A 17886-nucleotide genomic window follows, 5' to 3' on the forward strand; every position below is an offset into this window, starting at 1 on the left:
AGCTGCTTCTGCATCCCTTAATATCCACCTGTGACAGCCTGTATGGAGGCAGAGCTCTGCAGGCCGACAGCCTCCGTTACCACGGTGACGTTGTACAGAGTTCCTGGCTGCAGGCTGTCCAGCTCAGCGGAGGTCACTGAGTTTGGCAGAGTGACGTTCTTCAACAGAGCGGCTTCCTGATCTGTCAGCAGAACCCTGAACTGCTCAGCTCTGCCCGGACCGACCTGCCAGGAGACACTGAGGCTGTCTGCGGACGAGGACGCCACCTGGAGGCTGCGGACAGGGGACGGAGCTGCAGGACAGAGACAGGAATACAGTTTATGATGAGTCATAGAGGGATGTGTCTGTGTGTCTGCAGATGTTCGAACACAGCAACAACTGTTCATGTGATTAAAATAAAAGATAATAAAACTGATCTACATGCAGAGGAGAGATACGTTTTTTAATTTATAATGTAGATTGACACAATCATAAACATTAAAAAAAAATACAATCTGAAGAGTAACAGTGTTGATGTTATGTATTGTGTTGCATGACGTTGAGTAATGGCCAGAAAACATTAATATGTCACAGTGAAGCTGACCTTTGACCTATTGGATATGAAATGTCATCACTTTGTTATTTGATTTGTGCCAAATTTGAGCAAACTCCCTCAAGACCTCCTCAGATATCACGTTCACAAGAGTGAGACAGTTGTAAGATCACACTGACCTTTGACCTTTGAGCACCAATATCTAATCAGTTCACTGCTGAGTCACAGTGGATGTCGGTGCCAAATCTTTAGAAATTCCCTCAAGGTGTTCTTGAGATATCGCATTTACAAAAACGGGACATACAGACCGACGGACAACCGAGGCAACATTAATGCCTCCAGGTGCAGCTATCACCAAAGTGGAGGCACTATGAATGACAGTGTTCAGGTGTGAGAGGAGCATGATGGGTACTGTGGTGAGGACTGTGTCTCACCTGTAGCTGCTGTCCTCTGAACAGGTGGAGCACTCTTGTTCCCGGCCGTAGCCACCACGCTGACGGTGTACAGAGTCCCAGGGACCAGGGAGATGAAACCAGACTGGGGGGCTGCAGAATCCATGATTCTGGTCCTGCGGGTGGATCTGGAGCTGGAGTCCGCCAGAGTCACATCATACCAGTCCACATGACCGGCAGAACGAGACCAGGACACCCGCAAACCTGGAGCACCTCTGTGAACCACAGACTGGCTTCTGTACTCAGGCTGAAGCTTGTCCAGCTGGACGTCCAACCAGGCTGGACCGACCGGCTCTGAGTGAGGACAGAGGACAGGGTCAGAGGACAGAGGTCATCGATCCATCTTTATAATATCTTAAACCAACAGAGAGATTTCATACACATCTAAGATCATCATGAAGTCTGAGTGACACATGTAAAAAGTAAGGAATCCCACACTCTGTGCATCACCTGAACTCACCATATAAACACCACAGGGCTACAGTCAAATTATTATTTATTTAGATTATATTAGATAATCACATTTCAGCAATTATAATTCCATAATTCATTCATCATATTTAATCCCTGCAAATAGGGATTAAAGGCAGAATAATTCTCTAATTCTTAACTATCCAATAATCGGTGCAATAATTTAACTGTGCGTTATTCTTTTCAATATCCCAAAATGTATTCTTACCAACACCACACTTAATATTGTATATATTATTTCTTTTTCACACATATATATAGTAGTACACTGCAGCATAATGCACATATTTTTATATCTTTACAAATTTTTCATACTATTATAAAAATGTTTATATTTTTACATAATTCTTATTTTTATACTTCTTATTTCTACTTTCTTATAAACCTCTATATTTCCCCCTGGGGATGTTTTTCTGATTCAAAAAATTGTCAAAAAACAAAAAGAAATAAAACAAAAAACAAAAACAAGAAAAAGAGGCATCCTGTGATTTATCTGAAACACTTTTACTTGACTTGGATGTTAAAGGTCATGAGGTGAAAGAGAACTCATGAGGAAAAAACACTGATCCACTCAGAAAATCTCACTACACACACACACACACACACACACACACACACTATCATTATGTAATGATAATTAATAATCCAGGGCACAAACAGGTGACATGAACTCTTATGTAAAATCTCACACTTCATTGAAGTTGTTGTCACACTGAAACTGAACTCCGTTCTTGTGTGTCTGTGTGTGTGTGTGTGTGTGTGTGTGTATCCTGTGTTTGTCCCGCAGCTGAAGGCCAACAGCAGCAGAAGATGGCTGAAGGTCGATAAGATTGTTTTAAAGAATGAGACGTTTTCATCGAGCTGGACAGGAAACAGAAAAAAAAACAGAGAGGGTGGGGCCGGATGAGGAGAACGACCCCCCCCCAACACTGAACTGTGACCTGTTCTTAATAATGCTTCCTCCCTGAGGAGACTTCACTGCTTCCTGTTGGCAGCTCAGTGACACCCTGAGGACAAAATGTCCGACTCTTAACACCACAAATTCAAACGCCTCGAGAAACATTTTGTTCCATAGTGAGAAGTGAAATCAGAGGAGGAGGAAGTGTTTAGATATTTACATCCTAAAAATACTCACCTACAAGTAAAAGTCCTGCATTAAAAAACCTTACTGATGGGGAAGTATCTAAGTATAGTCAGCAGATTAAAGTTAAATTCAGCATGTTGCAGTAAACTGTTCCATACTTACAGTGTTTTTTTTTGGATTAATATTACTGCTGCATTATTGTGCATGTGTAATTTTCCTGATGTAGATGTTTAAGTGACGATGCATTTATAGATTGCAGTTATCATCTGATCTGACATCTGTCTGTGAAGAGGAGGAGGAGGTCTGTGAGCTGAGATGAAGAACACTGACTAGCTGAGGTCTCAAACAGTGTGTAGGATCCATACAAGAAATGTACGCACAGACAAAAGCTAAAAACGGTGTGCAACCAAAAAATATTCGACAGTTTCTACAATCACGCTTCCACCTCACCATCTGCATCGCAAATTTCACGTCTCCAAAATCTTCATAAGCATGGGTCAAAGTCTCTCACATCAAGTCTGTTTTTATAGATCACAACTTTTGCGTGGGACGTGACGTTCACCACTTTCAGGCCTCGTTTTGTGCGTACGCAATGTTTATAAATAAGACCCCGGGTCAGGCTTTATACTGTAAAACTTAAAAATAAAAGCCCAGTCCCTTTTACTAGCCCGCTGTGGGGACACATTTTGGCCTGTCTTAATTAGAGGCCTGGTCTGGTTGCTAAGCAGTTCCTTTTTATAGAAGTTCTTCGGATGTATAGAGCCAAGTTGTTGCCTACCCACCTGAGCTAATGTTACTTAGCTGCTTAGATTGTACATACAAATATAACTGTTTAAACTTTTGTCAGTATGGAGATGCTACACATCGTTGGCTCAGTAAGATTCTCCACAATTCAACTGTTCAGTTTGTTTTACTGGAACAATGAGCACCAGAGATTTACTGGCACTATGAAAACAAAGGTGACTCCTTTCCTCTGAGGCGACCATAAGTTAGTAAGTTATTTATATTCCTTTAGTCCGTAAGTTTCCACTGATGAAAAGAATCAAAAGGGTTTCTCGTAAAGATTAATCCAAGTTGTGAGTATTGTTTTAACGGGATAAAGTGGTGTTGGGTTTGTATGACGGGTGCCGTAATCCTCGAGTGCTGTAACTCTCTCTCTGATGCCTTGTCTGTCGGAGCGAGATTAAATGAAAGATGGACAGTTTGAGTCTGATCGTTTAAAAAAAAGTCATGAACCTGTTTTATTAAAGCCTAAGTCAGTGGTTCCCAACTGGTGGGTTGCGGTCCAAAAGTGGAACACTGGTCCATTCTAAATGGACCGTAATTGACTTGCAGACCTTTTCGTGAAGTGCCGTTTGCTGCTGTGTGAGTGACTAATGGACAGCTACTGGACAGAGACGGCAAAGTAGCTCAATGACATGACCAAATGCAAGTATGGCACCAAAAAAGCCTTTACCAGGAAAAAAATGGTAGAAACCTCAGGAAGAGCAACTGAGGAGGGATCCCTCTTCCAGAACGGACAGACGTGCAATAGATGTTGTACAGAACAGATCAACATAATAGATGTACAGTGATCCATGTGACAATATGATGCATTAAGAGAGACAGAGACAGAGAGAGAAAGGGAGACGGAGACAACTAATGACTAAGGAGAAATCTGCTCGATCCGTTGGGAACCGATGGCCTAAGTTTCAGTTCATGTTGAAGGAATAAAGTTTACAGAAGCAGAAACTTGATGTCTAATAATGAAAATATACATGTGAGCTCTGTCTGACCTGTGCGCACAGACGCATCGCTCCTCTCTCCATCAGTCCTGGAGATGACCGTTAAACCGTACAGAGTCCCAGGATCCAGTCCCGTGATGTGACAGGTGAAGCTGCTGCTGTTCTCTCCATCCGGGTCACAGTGAGCAGGCTGAGGCCGGGATGCGTTGTCAGTGGACAGGCTGAAGTCACAGGACAGGCCGGCGGTGATGAACGTCACCACGACAGAATTAGAAGTCGAGCTGATGTCCGTGAAGTTTACAGAGCAGAGGGAGGCCTGAAACAGGAAGTGACATCATCACATGTGAGACTGGGTGATTGTAACTGACTCATTGTGTTAGTATTACTAAGTAGGGCTGCCCCCTAATAGTCGACCAAACCGTAGTCGACCAGGAAGGTCATTAATCAGCAAGATTTCATTGGTTGCTTAGTCGCAGAAAAAACAAACAAACATGAAACTCTATTAGGAGCTATGCCTTGTCAAAATAAATCAAAACCTATATGACTGGACCATGTGGGAATTTAATTTGAAAGGACAGACACAGGAAGTGTCCACGCTCAGCAGTCAGACAGGAGTCAGGTTAATTTCCAGGGCTGGTACCTGCGGTTATTCCACAGGCTAGTTAATAACATGTCGGGCAGGAAATCCAAAGTGTGGGATCATTTTGAGAAGGTGAAGGACGAACCCAAGGTGATATGTAAACTCATCTTCATTGGTCGACTACAAACATGACGTATCATCTGAAACATGGAAGTAGCTACATGCCCATTAGCCCACAGCGTCATTAACAGGCGGCTCGCTCAGTGTGTGACGTGCACTTGTAGATAAAATATAGGCCTATATTAATGAAGGTTCATTAGTACGGTTTTGTATTTCTCTGTAATGTAGCACAGTGTTAACAATGTTACTGATACTATTCTTTCTCACACCTTCAACTCAAACCATTGTGTTGCCCCGCCCCAAATATATAATCTAATAATTAAATTAATATCACAAACATGCGGGCGACTAGTCGACTAATGGCCCTGAATGACGACTATTGGTCAACTAGGAAAATTATAAGTCGGGACCAATTGAGGTTACTCTGGAGAATGCAAATTGGATGGTATTTGTCATTGTTTTGTATTGTTTCAGTAATAATAAACATACATTTGGATAAAGCGAGCATATTTGTCCACTCCCATGTTGATAAGAAGGTAAATTAGAACGCATAAAAAAATTTGCAATTAATCGCGAGTCAACTATGGACAATCACGCGATTAATCATGATTAAATATTTTAATCAATTGACAGTCCTAAAATTAATATAAAAACATTAGAAAAATATGTGTTATTAAACAAAGAAAATCAATGAAATCAAAGTAATAGACAAACTTGGGGGGGCAGCATGATGATCATTAATCAATGACATCACGTTAGCTCCTCTGCAGCACTCCAGTGATTACATCATCATGTGAACGCGAACAATCGGAGCAGCATCTGAAATTTGTTTCCTTATTACATCATTTCATATTTAATGAGTTAAAGGTTGCATTAACATCTGCACAATAACTAGAATTATCATTATAATCATTGTGTTATAATTATGAGAGATTTAAGTGCATCTCAGCCAACATGATCTTCAGGTGTTTCGAGGAAACAGAGACAGAGTCTATAGACAGCAGGATTCATGTTACATGACATTATATTCTGCCTCTCAGGGCCCCCTGTGGCCCTTCAGGCCCCTGTTGCCCCACACATCAGCCTGTTCTGCTCTGACAGACTCCAAACACACAGATCTGGTGACTCACCCCGTTTACACTCCAAAATAAAAGTATCCAACACGTGGTGGCGCATGAGAACATCGCGGCCTCTGATTTAAATCCGTCCGGTCAGTTAATGAAACATGAAGACGTTTCATCCCCACAGGAGCTGACATACCGACAAGTTTCACTTAGAAAACTGTGCCTCTGGACCAGACTCCAACCACATCTACACCTTCATCCTCACAGCCTGCAGCTTCTCCTCGACTGATGGGGTTTGGTTTTATTAACAAAAAGATCTGGAGCTTTTCTTTTTTATAAATCACGCATCGTCCTGCAGATTTTCCTCACATTCATCACACAGTGTGGACCCTTCTCTCTTCATCCATCAGTGAACTCTCAGAAGCAGCAGGCCAGTCCGGCTCCCTGCAGACCCGCACCCCGCCCTGCCTTCCTTCCTGCCCGCCTCGGACTTTCTCTGACGACCTTTAGCATCAAACTGAGCTCCATCAATCACAACGCAACTATTGTTATAGTTATCCAATCAGGAGGCGGCCTCAGATCCTGTGCCACAAAGAGGCTCCAATAATAGAAACATCTGGAGGAATAATCTCAGCAAAGATATTTAATAAACTTATATTTTATAGGAGAGGCAGTGTGAACTGACCTGATGCTGCTTTGTAGGATTTAACTCTTGGTTCCTGATGTACAGTCTTACACACACTCAGGGTGTAAAAACACAGTGACATCAGGTCCTGATTTAAATATCTACACCTTTAAAATGAAACATTTAGCAAACAGATTCAAATGTAAAGCAACAGCAACACTCACAGGTGAAGAGGTGGTTGATCCTGAAGTCGTAGGTGCAGGTGTAGTTGGAGGAGGAGGAGCAGCTGTGGTTGTTCTGGCTGTTGTTGTAGCAACAGGTGTCGTACTGGTTGTGGTTGTGGGTTGAGTGGTCTTGATGGTTGTTGTCATGGCTGCACTTTCTGTTGTTGTAGGTGTGGTAGTGGGCGTGGTTGTCGTCGTAGGAGTGTTTGTTGGACTCGTAGGTGGGACTGTTAGAGTTGAGGTGGTGAGCCATCCAGGAGGCACTGCTCCGGCTGTTGGAGACGTCGTGGTGCTCGCTGAGAGTGTTGTATGAACTGTAGAGAGCGTTGGCAGTGTCGAGGTGACTGTGGACGGAGTCTGGGAAATGGTGGATGGAGGTGGAGGGGTGGATGGTGGCTGTGTCTCCACGATGGATGTAGAGGTCTTATCTGCTGTTGAAGGTATGCGAGCAGTTGTAGGAAGAGGTGTAGTTGTAGGAGGTGGGGTAGTTGTAGGAGGGGTTATCGTTGTAGGAGGAGGTGTGGTCATAGGAGGAGATGTAGTGTTGGTGGATGCAGGTGAAAGGTTGTTGTTAGTAGTTGTACGAGTTGTGTCAGAAACAGCAGATGAACCAACGTTAGCACCAGAGGTCACCTCGGAGGTGGTGGTGGTGACCTCTGTGGTGACATCAGCAGTGACCTCAGAGGTGATGCCAAAAACTGTGGAGGACACCAGTGTCACAGTTGCAGTTTCAGACTCAGGATCATTTCTAATAGAGGAGGAGGACATGGTGGAGGAGGAGGAGGAGGAGGAAGAAGAAGACATGGTGGAGGAGGAGGAGGAGGAGGAGGAGGAGGAGGAGGAGGAGGACATGGTGGAGGTGGAGGAGGAGGAGGAGGAGGACATAGTGGAAAAGGAAGAGGAGGAGGAGGCAGTGGAAACTTCTCGGTGTTCTGATATTGTCTCTGCTTCAGTCCTGAGCTGAATCACTGTATCTGGCGAGCTCTCTGATTCATGTGAGGATCGGTCTGTGGTGGACGCAGCTGGACTGGAGGAGACAACATGGCTGCCGTTTAGAGCTGACAGCTCCGTGACCGCAGTCGAAACGTCAGGACTGAAATCTGTAGTGACCGACCTCCTGGTTCGAGGGTTGGTGATGTCGTTCTTATGCGTTGAAGCTCTGTCGGTTATTGAACTGTGGGCTTGTGAGGCGGTGGCTTGTCTGGTGGTGCGGTGGGTTTTTACCATGTCTGATACTCGGTCATTAGTGAGGGTCACTGCAGGACCTGTGATGGTGTAGACCGTGCTGGAGTGTCCCAGGGGTTTATGTGTGGAGGAATAAAAGATGGTGGAGACAGAAGTAGTGTCTGAAAAACAAGGAGTAAAGATTGTGAGTGAAACAATTATAAAAACATAAACAAAAATATTTACAGAGCAACTTAACTTCATTTTATCATCACACATTCAGTTTACGCATATGAACCCGACACTTCCATCTCTAAATTTCTCTTTAACCTCCTGCAGCCCTGTGAGGACACTAAGGTTTACGTCAGCTCTACGCAGACCCTACACTGTAGCCTACGCTGTTGTGAGCATTTATACTTGTGCGGTGTGTCTGTGTCACTCTGCAGTTACACCTCCAAAACACTGGTTGGCGGTGGAGGTTTCTGTGAAGTGCTGTAAGGTTTAGCTGATTCAAAACACACATTAAACACACATTAAACATGACTTAATAGAGACCTTTTCAAACACAAGTACACAAATCAGCTTCACTATAACTCGCAGCATTCACAGACAAACACTTGTCTTTATCTGGACACATTTTCCCCACAAATACAACATGCTAATGTTTTTAGCACAAGTCTATGGCATTTTACATTGTATAAATTAGCCTAGCAGCTAGCAGACTTTTCTTCATCTCATATGAAGCCAGGGACAACAGCAACATTTAACAAAGGTAATGTTACAAAATTCGGCTCCATTACAACTCATAAGGTTCACAGACAAAACAACTATCTTATACTTAACATGTTTTCCAGACAAATACAACATGCTAAGGTTATTAGCACAAGCCTATGGCATTTTACATTGTATAAATTAGCCTAGCGACGAGCAGTGATTTCCTCTTCTCATATGAAGTCAGGATAAATCACACAAGACTTGAAATGCTATTTTGTGGAGGCTTTATTGTCTTCATTATTTATTGTTTCTTATCTGTGAAACAAAAGTAAATAAAAGCTTTGTTTCCACTGAGGGAAATGGTTTCAGCTTACAAAAATTGACCGGTGGTCTGTGTTGCCGTGACATGTAGTTACATTTCTGGGGAGGTGCATGTCAGGCTACGGCGTAGTACGGCGTAGGCTCTACGTCGACGCAGAGCCTAAGCTGTAGATGCAATGTCGATTTGACACAGAAGTATAAATCCCGCATTACACTTCATCTGCTCAACTTAGATCTGATGTCCGAAAAAAGAAACCCATGATGCAGATGTTTGCCTTTTTGAGGACATACATAGCAAATGGCATCATTTTTATATTATTAATATTCTCTGTTTTTATCATTCATTTTTGAATACAGATATATTTCCAAGGTGGCAATCTGAGTCACTTGCAAATGCCTGCTCTCTCCAGGGGCCCCGGTGCAATCACACTGCCTGCACTGTCTATATTTAACCCCCTGGTCACCATCACTAAATTCTTGACACAGAGATGAGACAGACTGCACGCTGCTTCCTGACCAATCACAGTCTGCGGTCTCTCAGGAAGGGGTTGCCAGGGACCAACATCCACAAATACAAATAAACAATGTAAACAAATAATAGCATATGAAGTTGTGTGTTTGATGCTGGCTGTGTTCAGAAAAGCCTAAAAGAAAAAAGACAAACGATGGTCACCTTTTCTCTGTTCCACCCAGAGCTACTCAGCGGTACGTAGTACAAGCACTTCTACATTTTACTGTTTGGTGCACTGTGACTTTTTCTTTTCACCAGCTGCCGGTGCTCTTGGGCTCTCTGGGCCACTCATAATGTCCCTAAATTAACTGCATTACCCAGGGGGCTTGGGGCCACTATGTGATGCACCTCCTTGATTCACCTGTTAACCAACTACCTAATGTAATGTTAGCATCAGCAAAACTACCTGCAGCTTTCACCACCGCTAGTGATGGTTCACCCGCCACTAGTGAACCAATTTATGAAACAACTTCAGGTCCCATTATGGTTCACCACAGGGGATAAAACCATCAACTGTCTAATAACAGTTAGAAATATTTAAATTATTTTCCCACTGTTAATGTCTGTCGGCCTCAGACTGCGTCCACACTAGTAAGCTTCATTTTAAAATGACACACACAAGCATTTTAGATCCATTACAGAAGTAATCTCCATGCTAAAAATCCCCCAACAACAAACAAACTGTAGCAGCATACAGTATGTGCAAATCTGCAAATTTCATTTCCTTCTTCTCTTTCTTCTTCTTCTTTTGTTCTGTGCCCAGGATGGCTTTTGCTTTTCATTTTCTCTTACTCTAGCGCTCTCCAAATACACTCCACTCCATCATAACCATCAGCGCTCACGCATGTTCTGACTGTGATGAATTTAGGAGTAATTTTTTTCAGAGTGATTCTCAACTGATGATTTCAGGACTACTAAAGTGCAGATGTAGATGAGAAAGGTATGCAGGTGTTCAGTATGTGAGTGCCACCAAGTTTCTTCTTCTCATTTGTCAGCCTTTTGGCTGAGACTCCGACAGGAAGTACAGAGCTGCTGACGTTCTTCCTGTTCTTCTCTGAGTGAACCAGCAGACAGCAGCAACAAACAATGTGAGGAGGGAAGTCTTGGACTCACACTCACTTCCTGTTTAACAGGTATCACACCAGGTAAACTTCAGGAACGCACTTCATTGTTTCACAGAACCTTGACAGGAAGTGATGTCATGACCTCAGCTCTCCAAACAAGATTTATTAAAAAATGGATTAAACTTAAACTTTAATGACTCTCTGTCATCTCAGCAGCAGTGGAAGAACTACTCAGATCTTTTACAGCAAGAGCGAGTCAGTCCCTGTCGACTTTCGTGTTAAAATGACTAACTCTACAGCAGAAACAAACAGTTTCAGTCTGGTCTCTGTAATTCATGACTTGTCATTCATGATTTTAAATGAGACTTGTAAAGAGCATCCCATCTTATGCGACAGCAAACATTCTCTAAACATAACCTTGAAGTGAAATAGCTCCGTGGAAGTACACAAATGGCAACGAACTTGCCAACACAAGACCCAATGCCTCCTGGACCAGAGTACTGCCAAGAGCCCAGCTGAGAAGACCCCACTCTCAGCAGATTCAGGAGAGATGGACATTCCTGGTGTGAAATCAGCTGTCCTTTTCTCACTTAAAGTGGACATTTCAACGGGGACAAAGTCAGAGCTTAAAAGCGACCTCACTTAAGATTTCAACTCTCAAGAATGAGTTGACAGTTACACATAATTAGAGGTAAGGATGTTGAGTGACTCGCTGTCTACAAGACATCACTACAGTTTACAGCCTCTTTTACACTGCCTTTTCAAGGCGGGAATATCACACCATTATTCCGCCTCACCATTCTGTGTAAAAGGTACAATCGTAGGATGGGAGGACAGAGTTGTGCACTTTCAAGCCAAGTAGAGGTAGTGACAGTGCCAAATTAACGCCTGTGTAAAATGGACGGCTAGCAGGATGGGGCCATGGACGGGACCGGTCTGAAGTGTTGATGACGGATAATGTGTGCAGCCAACTGCCAGGTGATTTACAAAACAGCTGGCCAACACATTCTCACTTTGACCTTGTAACATTTCGATGTTTGGTCATAGACCTCCCACGTCTACATACGATGTACAAGGTACCCTGGATGCATTGGTTGTTGAAGTCCTGGGACACCAGCTCAAGTTCTGCCTGTTACATGCATTGTCTCAGGAAATTTAACGTTTACATACAGTCTCTTTCAAAATAAAAGCACTACATCAGTACAACACTGCGAATTGAAGTTTCGTTTTTTTTCCTCCAACAAATAACACATGTGGTTAGTTTTAGGAAAAAAGAACAGGGTCTGGCTTTTTAATCTTACAGGATGAGAACACCACTCTCCCAGGTGAAAGTTGGTGTTTGTTGGACCCATATTCCACCCCTCCCACCCGCCGACTCGGACTGTCACTGCCTTAACTTTCCTTCATGTCACTGTGCATATCCCCCTGACACCGCCAAGCACTATCAAACTACAACAGCGACCGCTGTGTATCGTGTCAATGTTAAAGGACGGCTTTTTTCGTCAGTGTCTGATGCTGCAAGTCACCGCCCAAGCGTTAGATTTCGACAACTTCAGAGTGTGACCGTCTTGAGCTGGCAGCAGTTAGCAGTTAGCAGCTAACTCAGAGAAGAAGATTAGAAACCAAAAATGTCAACAAACTGGGAAAACAACGAGGTCTGGGAGCTCCTTACCCTCCGAGCAGAAGACAAGACTAGCCGCCATATAACAGGGACAATAACTCATTTTTATTGACCTGTTATGCCATTGTTATTGTTTAGAAAGCACTGCTGCTGCCATTGTTTGGTTCTGCGTAAAAAGTATGGCAGTCAAATGGATGCATTAATTTCAATTAATTAATCACAAAAAAAAAAATGCGTTAAGAAAATGAACATTGATTAATCGCGTTCCGTGGTGCCCTTTGACCAGGTGCGTCATTGAAGGCCACAGTGGCTTTGTCACATGATGGAGGCAGCTGAGACGATGCTGCTTGGCCCCATGAATGAAACATCTAAAAAAACGTCCAGATGGAACTGTTGATAGGAGCACTGTTCTCTGCAAATTCTGCAGTCAGGAATTTTCGTACCATCGAAGTACTTCAAGCCTGATATATCACCTCAATGGCAAGCATTTAGCAGAACCTGTAGGTCCGAGCTAGCGCAGCCTCTGATGCTAGCACTAGCAGACAGCCTCGTCGAGCCACACTCGACCTACCTGTGACCGACTAACTAACTCCCTTACAAAATGGAATGTAGGCCAGTTTCAATGGTAGAGGACAGGGGGACAATTGTGTCCAAAATCAATGATCATTTGTGACATCACACTGGGTGTGGCTACAGGTGCAACACCTGTGACCTCACCCTGGTGTTGAGTTAAAGTTAAGGACAGGTGTGCCGTGGTTCCTCTCACCTGTTTGGGGACATAAAGACGTCATCAGCTCATTCCCTCCTGAGTCAACTTCATACTTCCTCCACCTTGAAGCCTGCAGGTTTTCTCCAATCGTGACGCGTGATCCCATTTTCCTCAGGTACATGTGAGTGTCAGCCAATCCAAATGCTCTGGTGGTGTTGTAGCACCTCCACGCCGGCGCTGTGCTGCAGTCGCTCAGTTTAGCAAGGCGGGCATGGCGCGGCAGCTGGGAGCTGGGGTCGGCCCAGAGACACCGGGAGGACTGAGTGTGAAGCAGCCTGGCTCCGCTCAGCCACGCCCACTGCTGGCCGGGGTTAGTGGCATCACAGTGTCCCAGGAAGACCACGTGATTTCGGGTGAAGAGACACAACCTCTTTGGGGTCAGCACGATGAGGAAACCAGCTGAGGAGAGACGAGTTCATATCAGTTCATCAAAAGATCATTTCATAATAATAATAATAATAATAATAATAATAAAGTGTTAGTGTAACTACTTTAAGACATGCAGACAGTTTTGCTTTAATGTTTCAGATGATACTTTCTGACTTTGGCCTCCACCTAAACACAGAAGAGGTGATTGGATTTTTGTTTGAGGAGCAGCTACTTGTTGTACATCTAATTTCTGCTGAAGAACAGGGAAAGTTCTTCAGCAGAAAGCAGTTGTACAACAAGTCACATCTGTTGGTGACGTCTTTGGATCATTCAGAGTGATCAGGATGATGGATGGATCATCTTTAGGAGCGCACACTGACTTAATTCACCTCTATCATAGCGGATGGCATCAAAAGTTTCTGTCTAGATGTATAGGTTCCCTATTCGACTATGGATTCATCACCCTCATTAAATCAAACCATCTCTACAGGGTCTAATCGCCAAAGACTTTCCACATTCTTATTCATACGTTCATATGTTAATAAATATTCTTTTACCATAAAAACGAGTCTCTACTGATTGAAATAGCAAAAACCTCTCTATACTGATGTCACTTTTAGCTCAGTCATACCTACATGTAAGTTAAGTCACGGCTGACGGTGAATTTTTGGATAGTATTTACAATATTTCTACATTTTCCTTTGTAAGATTATTGTTTAAAGCTCATGCCACTGACATTTCACTGACTCACAGTCCGAAACACTTCTGGTCCCGTTTCATCTCATATGATATGAAGTACTTCATTCATGGTTCTGGTGATTCATTTTTTTCCATAACCACGTATCCCATTGGGGGTCGTGGGGGGCTGGAGCCTATCCCAGCTGACATTAGGCGAGAGGCAGGCTACACCCTGGACAGGTCGCCAGACTATCACAGGGTTAGGTTCTTAGTCACTCATAATTAACACCCCCGCCTCGTTCACATGAAGGTGCTTGTGGCTGGATAGGAAAACCCAGAGTTGACTCAACCGGTTATCCAGATGGTCAGTGTTAGGGTTAGTCAAACCAGATAACAAGAAGATATCCTGGGTAAGTTGGACTGGCTTCGTAATACAGGCCTAAAGTAAGGGGGAAAATATGTTTGTTTGTTGTAATGTCTATCTTGTTTTATATATATTATATTTTATTCCCATATTTTAACTTCTGTGCTATTTCATGTTTGCAACTTAGATTTTCATTTTGACCTGTGTGTGTTACTTTTTATAGATTTCAGATAAAAATGATCTGTTGGAGGAGCCTGAGAGCAAAGAATTGCCAATTGACTGCTTCACTGTACGTCACTTCCCACGCAAAACACATGATCTATAAAAACAGACTGGGAGAAACTCTGACCCATGCTTACAAACATTTTGGAGACGGGAAATTGATGACACAGATGGTGAGGTGGAAGCCTGATTGTAGAAACTGACAAATATTCATTGGCACACGCCATTTTTGTTTTTCTCTGTACGCACATTTTTAGTGTGGATCCTACACACTGTTTTATAAATGAGACCCCAGGTGAGACTCTCATCACTCTGATGGATGTTTATCACAAGCTCTGTCTCATTAAAATCAGCTTTAAAACAAGCAGTCAGATGTTTTTATTAACAACAAAAGACTCATAAATGAATGAATTAAAATGCTGACTTATCTGTTTGTATTACAGATCAGCACTGTGGAGTAACAGTGGCAGAAAATGTCAGATTTACCCTTTCATGCAAGAATTATGACGACCTCAGTCAAGATTTTTTTTCCTAAGTGTTTTTATTCCTCTTTAGGCATTAAAAAAAGGAAGTTAAATTATGATAAATATGCATTTTTCTAGGAGTTTTCCTTATGTCCACTCAGATGGACAGCATGCACTCGAGTTTAACTGAAGAAACCTAAACCCATGAATAAATTGATAGTTTAAGTGAAACTATAAAATACATTCTTAATGCTGTTACACAAGTGTGTTCACATGACATTTTAACATACTCTCTGCTCCTCCCTTCTGTCCTTCCCTCCCTCACTCAACAGTAATAGTATTAACTGTAGTTGAAGTGCAGCCAGTTTAGTGGACAGATGATAAATTGTAATTTTCTCTCAACATAAAATCAATCACTTGAATTTTCTACACCTGTGTTACTCCTTAGATGTTACTTAATATTACCAAATTCTGTTTACCTGCAAGGGTCTCCTTTTGTAGAAGGATTGTCAAGATATTCCTGAGCTACACAACATTTCTTGCATTCCGTCGGCCATTTTGGTTTTGAGAGATTTGATGGCACTAACAACACCTGGCCAGTGGGTGACGAGGTGTGGCGTCATGCACCAGGGTCCACTGTAGTGACTTATATGCAAGTATTGCATCAAAACTCATTCATGCACATTGTGTGAAATCCTCTTCATGTCATCTTCAACAGTCACAAAACTTTCCTGATAAAACCGGTTCAAGTTCAGCAGACATTTAATAGTGACTATAGGCCAATAATAATAATTAATCTTCTACACAGTCATGTTTCAACACTTTCAACAAACAGAAATATGTTGGAGCACAGTTAGCAGGTTTCATGTCACGTCCGGTTGCAAACAAAAACAGCTCAACGTGTGACTCTTTTTCTCTGTGAAGCTGAAGGTTCTTTTGTTAGCAGTCATCACAGCACATACGTGTTATGGTTGATAGCTGTTAGCAGCTGTTAGCGTCATCTAATTTATTCCTAATCTTGAAAGAAGGGGACATTAAATTATGGTTATGATTATGATTGTTATGATTTTATTTATCACATTTATTATTATTTATCACAATTTAAAGGACAAGTTCACCATTTTTCCAGTCATAGTCAGGCATTCATGTGAACACAGCAATATTATTATTATCACTAAATATTGTATATTACTTATCATCTCCATTTTCTACATTTAATAATCAATAATAAGTGATGGCGTATTATTATAGATGAAACCAACCAGCAGTTTATAAAGTCATTAAAATTAATTGAACACACATTAATGCATCTATAATAATAATCCAATATTGTGATATATTATCATGCATAATGGGTACTTTTAGTACTTCAAGTATATTTTAATTCTAATATAGATAATTATATAGAACTTTAACTTGTAACAGAGTACTTACACACTTTGGTGTGATAACTTTTACTAGAGTAAGCGAGGAAATGATGTAAAAGTACTTCTTTCAATAAAACCCTCATGTAGTTAATTCATTTATATATTATTGATATTGTCAGTTTTGATTTCATGTTCACATTCAGAAAACACAGGCATTATTATTATTATGATTATTATTATTAATAACAATAATACTGTGTGATTATTTAGGTTATACAGGGTATCAATAAAACATTTGTTGGGTAGTAGCTGTACAGTGTGTACAAGAATAAGAACAATAAATAAATAGCAACACTTTAGAAATGACCCTGCATTGAGTTTTTAATACGTTTTTTTCCGTGTACAGTGTTAGATTATTACTGTATATTATTACTAAAGATGCAGTAAAAGACTCAATACTGAAGTACTATATTATGATTTATTAATAATATAAAAAGTTTGTAAAATGGTATATTTTTATTATTCTTATTCTTAGTCTTATTATGGTTTTAACATTTTGTGGATGCCTTTTAATGAAACACCTTTTGGCTGCTGGCTGCTGTTTGGACTTCTTCAATATGTTCTGTGTATTTTAAGAACTTACAGAGTCTTTTAGTTTTTGCTCCTTCAAAGGTTTAATTTGTTTCCTGGACTTCTTCTTGTGTACCCAGTAAGACCACAACAAAGTATTAGTATATAGTGTATAACTAACCTGGAGCTTCTCACAGAATCTGAATTCAAAAACCTTCATGAAAGAAGTTTGAGGACGTTCATAGCCAGTCACACAGATCACATCCCATGCAGTACATGTTAGAGTGTCAAAGAGTTCTTTATCTATCCTGATCCTGATTCTGACACCGGACCACCACCACCAATACAATATCAGTGCAGTACTCACACAAGCAGCTGGATCTCAGGAGAATGAATAAAAGCAGAATCAGGGCGTCCATGTTTCTTCGTGCGTCCTCCAGCTTCAGATGAGCAGAATAGAAGAGCTGAAGGGAAGTGCGTCTTTGTGAGGAGGAAAAAGTCAGCGAGCAGCGCTTCCTTCTATTCAACTGCTGTGGAGGTTTGGTGGTGAACAAGTTGTCGGAAATACCAGAGTGCATCCCACATGTGCAGTTGTTCTAATAAACCTGCAGAAGAAGAAAACACCCAGCAGGGAAAGCTCCCACAAACACTATCAGTTATCTAACTTTAGACAACAACAACAATAACAATACACAAAGAGCTCATGTGTTGTTTTTATTAAGCTTTAACAACATTCAACACAGATCTAATGATTTCCTGTTTAAAGTCTAATCATCTGCATAAAGTCTGACAACAATAATTTAATATGTAGA

At 41.8% G+C, this 17886-nt stretch overlaps 1 protein-coding gene across 2 annotated transcripts in view; it reads right to left on the bottom strand.

Annotated features, from left to right (window-relative positions):
• LOC126407973 (receptor-type tyrosine-protein phosphatase beta-like) overlaps positions 1-17585 on the bottom strand; it is a 40418-nt gene extending 22833 nt beyond the window's left edge. Inside the window, exons 1-6 of one of the 2 annotated variants that reach the window (XM_050073306.1) lie at positions 17442-17585; positions 13038-13439; positions 6877-8222; positions 4315-4579; positions 967-1278; positions 29-292 (exon numbers count right to left, since the gene is read on the bottom strand). In XM_050073306.1, coding sequence (XP_049929263.1) covers positions 29-292; positions 967-1278; positions 4315-4579; positions 6877-8222; positions 13038-13439; positions 17442-17493 — 2641 coding nt within the window. In that variant the 5' untranslated portion in view covers positions 17494-17585. Of the gene's footprint in view, positions 1-28; positions 293-966; positions 1279-4314; positions 4580-6093; positions 6422-6876; positions 8223-13037; positions 13440-17441 lie in introns of those variants that run through there. The other variant, XM_050073307.1, reaches the window with a different exon arrangement.
• Between the last annotated feature and the right edge of the window lie 301 nt (positions 17586-17886).

Source organism: Epinephelus moara, chromosome 20, assembly GCF_006386435.1.
Source record: "Epinephelus moara isolate mb chromosome 20, YSFRI_EMoa_1.0, whole genome shotgun sequence".
In the NCBI taxonomy this organism is placed as follows: Eukaryota; Metazoa; Chordata; class Actinopteri; order Perciformes; family Serranidae; genus Epinephelus; species Epinephelus moara.